Source organism: Desmodus rotundus, chromosome 1, assembly GCF_022682495.2.
Source record: "Desmodus rotundus isolate HL8 chromosome 1, HLdesRot8A.1, whole genome shotgun sequence".
NCBI lineage: Eukaryota > Metazoa > Chordata > Mammalia > Chiroptera > Phyllostomidae > Desmodus > Desmodus rotundus.
Window position 1 is genome coordinate 18306122 of NC_071387.1, and position 11734 is coordinate 18317855.

At 40.2% G+C, this 11734-nt stretch overlaps 1 protein-coding gene across 2 annotated transcripts in view; it reads right to left on the minus strand.

Annotated features, from left to right (window-relative positions):
- KIAA1958 (KIAA1958 ortholog) overlaps nucleotides 1-11734 on the minus strand; it is a 107947-nt gene that overhangs the window by 13205 nt on the left and 83008 nt on the right. For both annotated transcript variants that reach the window (XM_053921754.2, XM_053921756.2), the window contains one exon: nucleotides 6827-6999. In XM_053921754.2, coding sequence (XP_053777729.1) covers nucleotides 6827-6999 — 173 coding nt within the window. The remainder of the gene's footprint in view (nucleotides 1-6826; nucleotides 7000-11734) is intronic.

Consider the following 11734-nt stretch of genomic DNA (forward strand, 5'->3'; position numbering starts at 1 on the left):
GAATTGAGACTGTAGTCATGGGGCTGATGACTCAAGATGGGAAAAAATAAAAATAAAAAATCTAACTTGTCAGGCAAATTCCAAAATTCTGGAATTACACAGCAATCCTTGAAACTTGAAGAGTTAGAAGACAAGTAAAATCAAGAGTTACTTGTTGGAGGAATGCCTCAAACTTCCCTTTGTGACAATGTTGTCTAGAGGGACGAAGGAGGTAGAGAAAATGCTTATGAACTTCAAGAACTAATGGTACTAATAGGAAAATAAAATGAATCTCACTCTGGTTGGTGTAGCTCAGTGGATTGAGTGTGGGCTGTGAACCAAAGGGTTGGCAGATCGATTCCCAGTCAGGGCACATGCCTGGGTTGTGGGCCAGGTCCCCAGTGGGGGCTGTGTGAGAGGCAGCCACACATTGCTATTTCTCTCCCTCTCTTTCTCCCTCCCTCCCCCTATCTCTAAAAATAAATAAATAAAATCTTAAAAAAAAAAAAAAGAAAATGAATCTCAAAGTAGCCATCACTAACAAGAAAATGATTTCACCAAATTTTACTTTATTCAGAAAGACAGATAATGAACTTCAGGATGCTCTATTTTCTCGGTGGATTAGAGAAATATAGAAGTCAATGAGATAGCAACCTTGAAGGAGATGGATCAGTGAGGGATGGGTCACACTTGTGTTGAAAAATTACTAAGTTAAATACACACAGAGCGAGAATGACAGTGTATCCTCTACTTATTTAGATTGTATTTTGAAGTCTTATTTGACTCCTTGCTTTCTTTCTTAAATAAACAAGGCTGTTAACTACCTTGTCTGCTGTCAAGGTAGCTCTAACTATCTTTAAAGATACACCTAGACTAAACATATCTTGCATTGAAACCAAGAAATTGAGATTAAAGAATATGGGCCTTGATGCCTCAAGTCCTTCTTTTAACTAAATATTGGCTAATTCTCCAAGATACTGGCCTCGTTATTAAAAATATGTGAGTGAGCCATGTGAGTAGATTTCAGAAGACTGAAATATATCTCCTTCCTTGCCCATTATTTCTCTAGATAACACAGGGAAAGTAAGAAGTACTAATTATTTCTATTATATTAAGAGCACGGTAGTGTTGATAAGGCGCACACTACTGAACCTTTTCATCTCCAGGGATGTATGCTTTCTAAGCCATGGAGGGTTGGAAGAAATGAGGCTCTTTTCGTGGATTCCTGCATGGAAATGGAAAGGTTCCCAGTACAGACTGTATCTTCACAACGACTTCACTGACCTCTGGTCTAGAAAAGGTTAAGGTTCGTGGGGAAGGAGAACTGGTGATGGGGGTCTGTGAGAATAGCTGAATTTTAAAATTATTGATAAAGATGAATGCTACATTTCATTGATTTTTCTGTTGTCATAAAATACATGTATGTAAAAAACATACGAATTACCACCTTACCCATTTGTAAGTATACAATTCAGTGGCATTAAGTACTTTTGCAATGTTGTATAACGATCCACACTCTTAATTTCCATAACATTTTTTAAATCACTCCAAACAGAAACTGTGCTCGTTACACAATAACCCCACATTTCCTCCTCCCTCCAGCTCCCGGTAACCCTCTACTCTACTCTGAATCCAGGAACTTGCCTTTTCTAAGTGCCCTTACATAAATGGAACCACACACATTCAGCCTTTTGTGTCTAACTTATTTCACTTAGCACAACATTTTCAAGGTTCACCCACGTTGTAGCATGTAGTACTTCACTTCTTTTTATTGCCAAAGAACGTTCCCTTGTATGGACATGCCATATTTGTTTATTCATTCATCTGATCTTTGGGTTGATTCTACATTTTGGCTATTATAAATAATGCTACAATGAGTAATTGTGTATACTTTTTTTACAGATATGTTTTCCATATTTTGGGTATATGCCTAGGAAAGGAACTGCTGGGTGACAGAGTAACCCTATATGTAACATTTGGGGAACTGCCAAATTGCTTCCAAAAAGGCTACATCATTTAAATTTCCCATCAGAATCATATGAGGATTCTGATTTCTCAGCATCCTTGTCAACACTTGTTACTATCTGTTCTGTCTTTTTGCATTCTAGTCCTTCCTTCCTATGGGATAGGAAGTGAAATCTCTTGCAGTTTTGATTTGCATTTCCCTGATGTCTGATAAAGTTGAGATCTTTTCATGTGCTTACTGGCCATTTGTTTACCTTCTTTATAATAACTGTTCAGTGTTTTTGTCTGCTAATTCTCAACTCCATGTCAGTTTTGGGTTGGTTCTGATCAACTCATTCTTTAAGAAATACATTTTCTTGCTTCTTTGCATATCTGATGATGTTTGGTTGCCGGGCATTGTGAATTTTATTTCTTGGGTTCTGGCTATTTTTACATTTGTACAATATATTCTTCAGTCTTGTCCTGGGACACAGTTACTTGAAAACTGTTTGATCCATTTGGGTCTTTTTGTACTTTAAAAATTCATATGTAATTTTGAGATGACATGCGCTATGTTAGTTTTAGCTGCACAAATAATGATTTGATAATTTGTATACATTACAAAATAAGCATCATAATAAGTCTAGCTAACATCCATCACCATAGTTAAAAATATTTTTCTTCTGATGAGAGCTTTTAATATTTATCATCTTAGCAACTTAGAAATATATAGTACAGTATTATTAACTACAGTCACCAAGCCACACATTACATCCTTAGGTTTTTTGACCATCTTCACACATTTTGCCTGCTCCCTCACCTCTAGCAACTACCAATCTGTCATCTGTATTATGAGTTTGTTTTATTAAAAAAGATTCACTTATCAATGAGATTGTATGAAATTTTTCTCAGATTTATTTCACTTAGCATAATGCCTTCAAAGTCCATCTGTATTGTTGCAAATGGCACGATTTTATTCCCTTTTATGGCTAAATAATATTCCATTGTATATACACATTCCATTGTATATATAATTGTGAGATATATTTATACACACACACACACACACACACACACACACACACACACGAGACGAGGTCTGTCTGAAAAAAGTCCAGCAATTGTTAATATGAGAAGGGTTGTACGAGCAACATGGATGTAACCTGGCAGTCAAGGAGAGGGGACTGGAATGTACATGCATGAACAGTGATGACTTCACCATCCTAGTCAGTGGGGGGTGGTAGATGCCACTGAGTGAGCACGTGTACTGTGTGGCCATCACATTCAAAATGATTGAGCAAACAGAGCAATGAACGTGGCTTAAATTTTGTGTTAAGCTTGAACATTCCTCCCCGGAAACTATTTGGATGATTCAGAAGGCCGCAGCTATGGGCAACTGGTGATTGGCAGCTTCATCATGACAATGCACCTGCCCACGCATCACGCCTCATGCAGAGTTTTTTTTGTGAAACATCAAATCACCCAGGTGACTCAGCCCTGCTACAGCCCAGACTTGGTGCCCTGTGACTTCTGGCTTTTCCCAAAACTAAAATCATCTTTGAAAGGGAAGAACATTCAGACCATTAATGAGATTCAGGAAAATATGATGGGGCAGCTGATGGCAACTGGGAGAACTGTGTGAGGTCCCAAAGTGCCTACTTTGAAGGGGACTGAGGTGTCATTGTCCCATGTACAATGTTTCTTATTTTTTTTTCAATAAATGTCTCTATTTTTCATATTACATGGCTGGATACCTTCCAGACAGACTTTATATATTAAATATATACATAACAATTTCTTTATCAATTCATCCATCTATGGACACTTAGGTTGCTTCCGTGTCTTGGCTATTGTAAATAACAGCAATGAACGTGGAGGAGGATGTATGTATCTTTTCAACTTAGCGTTTTTGTTTCCTTTGGATAAATGCCCAGAAGTGAAATTGCTGGACTGTATGGGGTTCTATTTTTAATTTTTGAGTAACCTCCATACTGTTTTCCACAGTGCCTGTACCAATTCACATTGCGCAAGGGTTCCCTTTTCTCCACATCCCCACCAACACTTGTTATTTATCTTTTTGATACTAGCCATTTTAACAGATGTGAGGTGGTACTCATTGTGGTTTTAAATTGCATTGCCCTGATGATTACTGATGTTTAGCACCTTTTCACGCACCTGGGTCTGGCTTGTAAGATTTGTTGTGTGGGATTAGAGCAGAGCTCCGACTAGGGTTAATTATTCTCCACATCTGATGCCGGGCCTTTCTGAGAACACTACCCCCATGAATCCAGAGGTGTTTCTAGTATGGCTGATGGGAACAGGTCCGTGTGAGCTCTGGGTACTGCTACTGCTAAACCCTTCAGGTGATTTTTGCCAGCCTCAGGTAGTTTCCCCACATGCACCTGCTGGTCAGTACTCAGCGTGATACTTGAGGGGAACTACCTTCAGTTCTCTTCGTAGCTCTCCACTGTCGAATACTCTGTCATGACAATTCTTGGTTTTTCTGGACTCTCAGCTCCATTGCTCAGCTCAGCAATCCGGCTGGGCTTGCTGGCATTGCCCCTCCCTGCACCAGAGCCCCGGGAAGTCTTCTTGAGGCAGAAGGCTGGCTGCTCGTCCAGCTCCCCTTGTTTCCTGTCTCTCAGAGAGAACTGGCCTTCCTTGAGTGTTAATAGTACCTTGCAAAACACTGTTTATATTACTCGTCTGTATTTTGATTGTTTCAGGAAGGAGGATAAATCTTGCTCCCCAAATTGGCCAGAAGTGAAGGACAACTGACTTTGCTGAGTATGGGTCACACGTTCCCACTTCCTCTGATGAGTAATATTTGACTGGATACTACAAACTGTGGATTTTACAATGTTCAGTACTGGATTTGTCATACCTTTTCAATGAATGTTGGGACTTTTTTCCAGTGTCCTCTTGTCCTTCCCTCCTTGGACCCTGATCTTGGTCTCCTCTCAACTCAGCAGGGTTCCCAGGCTCTGTTTGGGTGCCCCTGGCTTCACTGCCGCTCAGAGACTGCCTCCAGGCAGACAGCCGGAGAAAGGGCAGCACTCATCTCTCTTGCTCACTTTCTCTTAGGGATCAAGTCCTGTGCTGCCCGTCCTGTCTCAAAGAGTTGTCCAGTTTTCCAGCTGTTACAGCAGCAGGATAATTCTGCATCTTTCCATTCCCTTATGATCACGAGTGGAAATTTCAATTTATTTTCAAATCTGCTGGATCACTTTGATTAGTATGCTAGTGCTTGTACATTTTTATACAGTATTTTCGATCCACAGTTGGGAACCCACGTATATGGAGGGCTGACTTAAGTTATATTTTTGATTGTGCAGGGGTCGGCACCTCTAACCCCCACATTGTTCAAGGGTTCACTGTAATTCTTTTCATTTCATACAGCCTTAACATTTCATACACCCTTAACCTATAGCCTACTATCTGAAGTCCTGGGTGTCTGAATCTGTTGTTTGTTTCTAGTCATTCTCACTCACGGTCATTTCTTTCCTGGTGACTTTTTAAAAAATGAGCATACATTTAGTCGCTTTTAATTTGCAAAAACCTGAGCACCTACCTACATTTAAAGGAATGTTTCCCTTCAAAGATCATTACAACATAACAGTGAGGAGCCAGGGTAGGCTGCTCATGCAGAACTTCTCAAGCCCCTTTCAGGGTCCTCTCCTCAACCAAGCATTCTTCAGTTCGCCTACCCGTCTCGTCTCTTCCTTGACAATGCTGCTAACATGCCCTCAGCGCGAGCCCTTTCAGGCGTGCTTACTGCTCACCACTCCGGGTTCAGCTGTCTTTTGTTTTGGCCCTGGGATGGCTCCTTATTTTTCTGCAAGTCCAGCAGAGAGGCCCCTTGCTGTGCCTAGTGCACCATGCTGTCGGAAGTACAAACCTGGGTTTCCTATTTCATCTTTTGTTGGTGCCCTAAACACATCACCCAGACTTGGAGACGTCACCGGCCCTTGGGCTTCACTTACAACCTCTATTTGCACGACCTTTAAATCTATACTTTAGATTTAACACTTCCTCCATGTGTGAATCCCACATTCCCAACTGCCTACTGGACGTGTCTGATTTAGACTCTGTATCCAAATCAAAATACAACATCTTCGTCTACTGTCTCTGCATGTCCAAGAACTGTTCCCAGTCACAAACCCCAAACACACACTGTGAGTTGGAGGAGATTCTCAGAGCTCATTTTACAACTGGGGAAAAAGAGGACCAAAGATATTAACTAATTTTCTGCTCATCAGTTCCAATAATTTCTCTAAAATATTGCTTTCACTATGTTTCTTCCCATTCAAACACCGTCAGTGGCTTCCCTTTCACCTGAGCCTTGAGAGGACACTTGCAGATTGCGTGGTCAGAGCATCCTCCCTATTACAGCAGTCCCTTCCCCACTGCCCACAAACAAAAGCAAAACAAAACTTCAATGATTTCCCAACAGTCACAAGATTGTGGCTTGGCACGGAAGGGTTATCAAAATCTAGTTTTATAGCCCATTATTCCCATATAGGAAGCCTCTGCTGCAGGCAAGTCTAACTCTCTAAATCTTACTCTTGTACAGGTCACTCAGCTTAGAAGACTTGTGTCTTTACTCAATTGTACTGAAATTCTACCTCTCTCCCAAAAATACAGCTTCAGTATCAGTGCCGTTGCTAGCGTCACCAAACTGAAATTAATTTATCCAACTGAAATTTTTTTTGGCATTTCTCATCTGTAAAGTCACAGGGCATTTATTAAATTCTGCTTTGAACTATGACGTTATTTTTCTTCCTATTTTCTGTTCTTTCAAAGTTTCTCCTGGCAGAAAGCAACGGTTCTGTGTTCTCCACTGTGCTGGGCACTGGGCGCTCAGTGAAACTGGCCGGAAGGAGTAAACTCAAGAGTTCCTTACCTTGGTGATGTCCGTGTGGTCTCGGAGCCCATTGGTCATGCACCAGTACCGCCACACGTTCAGGGCATAGCGCGTGGCTTTGGTGGTGTTTGGGCTTACTGCACTGGTACACAGATCATTCAAGTCATCATTAATATTAAATACAGGAAATTTGTTGAGCTTAGTAGAATAGGCTAGAAACAGAAAAAATAAAAGGCATTAACATAACTTGCCATTCCTTTCTTTAGAGAATTACATCTTGAGCTCCTGTTAAATAACAGCAAGCTCCTGAGATAGCACTTGTAAAAATGAAATATCTATCAAGTATACATATATTCAAATAAATAGGAAGCAATGTTGCTAGCATGAAATCAATGCAGTAACCCTGCATTTAATCGCAACGATTTGCCACACACGCTCCCCGATGCACTCATGCAGGCATTCCAATGACAAAAAGGGGGGAAACGAATGTGGAGAAACCAAGAAATTTTCACTAAAAAAACAGCATTTCTATGAACTACCACCACCAAAAGACAGAAGGGAAGACAAGTTACACCCTTTCTCCTTACCCTTAGCACATGAAGAGCTGTTATTTCTCTGTAATAAATAGTCTCAGATGCCTTAATGTGCCATCCTGGGCAGCCTTGAACTAAATAGTGTGAGCGTATTTCTTTAACTCTTTTCAAAAACTAATAAAGAGAAAGACATCTGAACCTGACTCCACAACTCATCAACTAGCTTAGAATTAGAATGCTAGGGTGAGGGAGACACCTTAGGGGAAAGCAGGGGGATGGATACTCCAGAGACACTCACATGTCTCAGAAAAAGGCAACAGGTTTTAAATTGCAACTGCCAAATTAGTTCAGATTAAAACTGGTTTTCCTCAATGTATCCACTTTGTTGGTTGCCAAAGACATAAACAAGTCCATAACCATTAGTGGGCCCTTCCTCATACTCTGAACTACTAAAAATAGGCTTAAATTGTTCATATTGTGATCTTTGGCTAAAAAAAAAAAATCAAGGTACACCCCCTAAAGTAAAAATGATGCCAATTTGCATTTTATATCTGGTGTATTTTATATATTCTCTAGCATGTTTCTATATTCAAAACAAGGAACTAAAAGGCTGAGAAATAGCAAAATAAAAAGATAATTCAATTACCAAGGTGACCCGCAAATCCGCTTCACTTTACCTAACTCACCTCACCTTCACTGCTCCCACTGAGGAACTCAAACCACCAGCCTCCTGCTGTCCCCGGCACCTGGCTACACCCAGGACGCCCACACCAAACCCTGCCCACACTTAGCCTGAGAAATCTCCCCGTGGTCTCTGTATCAATCAACAGTGTCTTTTTTTCAATTCCAAGTCAAAGCTCACTTGTACATAATTTTTCCCCATTCTGCTCAACTCCCTTATTCTTTCCTTCAGTATGTCTCACATTTACTTTATTCTGTAGAATCGTGACCTAATTGTGTCAGGAAGACCTCAATTGGTTTGTACACTCCTTAAGACTATGCCTTCACCCTTTAAGTCTGCTGTTAAATGCTGAACACACAATTTGCTTTAATAAATGCTTACAGCAAGAGAGGAATAAACGTTGCTAGCAAAGCTATCTGAAGCACGAGAGTCGTGTAGACATATTTCTCTCACCACCCTCATAAGCTAACTTGTGTTACTTCTGGGACTTGCTTGATACTAATGAAAGGATTCTAGCATAAAATGTATAATTATTACATCTAGCACTAACATCTACTAGCATCTGCTTACTATATACTAGAGGTGTCAAACTAATTTTCACCGGGGGCCACATCAGCCTCGCAGTTGTCTTCAAAGGGCCAAGTGTAATTTTAGGAGTGTATAAATGTAACTACCCCTTAACAGTTAAGTGAGAGCTTGGTACTGCTGCCAGGTAGAAATACGGTGCCGGGCCGGATAAAACAAGGTGGAGGGGGCCCGCGGGCCTTGTTTGCCACCGGTGCTATATACCGAGTTATATAAATTACCTGTAAAGCTCTAAGCAACCCCACTGTTTTAACAATTTTACAAATTCTTTATAAGGAAACAGAACCTCAAACAGTTTGTAACTTCATACATCATTCACCCAATATTGACTGAGGTACACTCTCTGTGCCAGGCACTGAGCTGTCCCAAGTCATGGAGTTAGCGAGTGTGAGAGTCAGCCAAGTCCAAGTGTCAGGATTTGGACTTGGGTCCCAATGAGTCTATGTTCTGGACACTGCAGCAAAAGAATCAGGTACCACAGAGATACAGTTCTCAGTAAAGAATGCAATTTAAATACTGGCCATTTACAAAAAGTATATGCTGGCTCCCAAAATGTACGCAGACCAACCTGCAGTGAGGAAACCTAAGTCTGATTTATTTAGACAAACACTATAGTTTCAATATAGTTTTTTCAAATACAACAAAAACAGGATTTATTCGCAACACAGCTCAGTCCCCATCACTTCATTACAGCATAAGCACAGAAAAGAGGCACACCGCAAGACAGGATGATTAGGTTTAATTGTTATGTTAAATGTGACCTTAAATAATTTCATTTTAATCACAGGAGAGGAGGACAGAGACTGTCCACTGAAAACGGAACCTGTACGCCCATGGAAGTTCTGCCAGTTGCCCCAGTGATACACCACACTGGCAAAGGGCCCCGTTCGGCATCATGTATTGTTACGTCGTGCTCCTCGGTCGTTCACAGACTTTCCTCACCTGCTCGTGCTCCGCCACCTAGCTGTGATGTGCCTCCCCCACACACAGATGTCCTCCTTATCCATTCACAGCGTGGCCCCCTGCGCTGGGCCATCCTCCAAACGCGGACACCTTTCGCACTCTGCTCAGACTCCAACATCCCGTGCTGGAACCCCACTCCCTTCAGGCAGGCTCTGACTTCTCACGCAGGGCTTCTCCCAATTCTCCCCACTGCAGTGTGGCCGGCCCACTCATCCTGCTCAGGCGATCACACCACATACCTGGCTACCCCTCCACGGTATGCTTTTCTCCCCCAATTCAAGCTGTTACCAGTTTGCCAGATTGCCCTCGTCCTGAAATGTATTTCCCGCCCCAGTTGCTTGCCTACACCCCTCGTGGGGCAGTTCTCCTATGTACATGCCCTCGTGACGCTTTGCAGGCTTCGTGCCTGACCATCACCGCTCCTTCAATGCACACACACTCCAGTGCCAACGCCTGCTGCACTCTCCCCACCAAGAGCTTTCAAACTGAAGAGTTCAGGGAAAAAAGGGAAGGGGAAGAAGAAAAAGGAGGAAGAGATTTCCACTTTAATAGACAATTAAGTAATCATACACTTCTAAATAAACCCTTGGTGAAAGGGGGGGGAAAATCAATGGGACTTAGTAAATATTTCAAATTGAATGAAAAGAAAACACAACTTGTCAAAGTTATGGGATAAGGTTATTGTACTGTCTTTAGGAAAAATTATTGTATTAATGAGTAGAAAAGAGAGGTTGAATATCAACTGTATGAGGACATCAAAAAGGAGAAAAACAAATATACCCAAAAGAGTAAAATGAAGGAAACAATACACATAAGAACAGAAATCAATGAAAGTTTGGGATAAAAAAAATAATAATGCCAAGAGATGGAGTTGAAAGACTATTAAAATTAATAAACACATAAGAAAAAAGAAAAGTACAATTTCTACAGCAGGAATGAAGAGGGAGTTATCACTACAGAACCTACAGATACATTAAAAAGACAGTAAAAATAATAAGAACTTGATGCCCATAAATTTGAAATTTGGACAAAATGGACAAATATCTAGAAAAGCCCACAACTTAGCAAAACTGAACAAGAAACAAAATTTAAATAGTCCCATACCCATTAAAGAAACTCAATCTATAATTTAAAATATCTTACACACACACACACAAACCCTTCAGGTTAAGATAGATTTCACAAGTAAATTTTTACAATTTAAGAAACAAATAATGCCAAGCCTAAAGACTCCGGTAGTGAATAGAAAAAAAAAAAAAAGAAAAGAAAACACTATTTAATGTCTTTTATAGGGCAGCATAAGTTTTCTATAAAAATATGACACGAAAAATGCAATGAAAGAAAATTACAAGCCAACACAGCTCCTAAACACAGATAAAAAAACCCCACAACACAGTAAGAGCAAACTGAATGCCTACCTCACACTATAAACAGTAACAACAAAATTCCAAATGTATGATGACTTATATGTAAATGGTAGTAACAATAAAGTTCCCAGAAGAAAACACAAGAGATCATTTTTGGGACCATGGGGTAACTACATATTTTCAAGTAGGACATCAATATTATTAGCCCCAAAGCACAAGATCAATAAATTGGATTTCATTAAAATTAAAAAGACATTTATCAAAATGTACCTGAGGGGGTGAAAAGGCAAGCAAAATAGTAGGAGAAGATATTTGACAAATACATCTGACAGATCAATTAGAAGGAAGACAGTCCCACTAAAAACAGACAAACTTGAATGGGTACTGCGTACAATAAGAAATTATCGTTAACACTTCAGGAAATATAAATTACACTCACAAAAATGTCCAAAATCAAAACCAGAATCTATAAACACCAAGTGTCGGTGAAGACGTGAAACAAGAGAACTCTCTTGCGCATCTGGTAGGAACGTCAGCTCGTACAACCACTTTGAAAGCTAAGTGGCAATATCTACAAAGTTGAACACACACGGTCTATGACCCAACAATCCTATACCTGATATAGAACCAACATTGTTATGTTATGCATACTAGCTACTTTAGCACTTGAAATCTTAGAAATCATTATAAATAAATTTAAAATAAATAAAACTTTAAAAAGAGGACATTTTGTGATTTGCAGGCTAAATATTACTCAACTTGAATTCTAATATTTTTCCCCTATCAGGGAAATAAAATCTGCCACATTTTAATTATG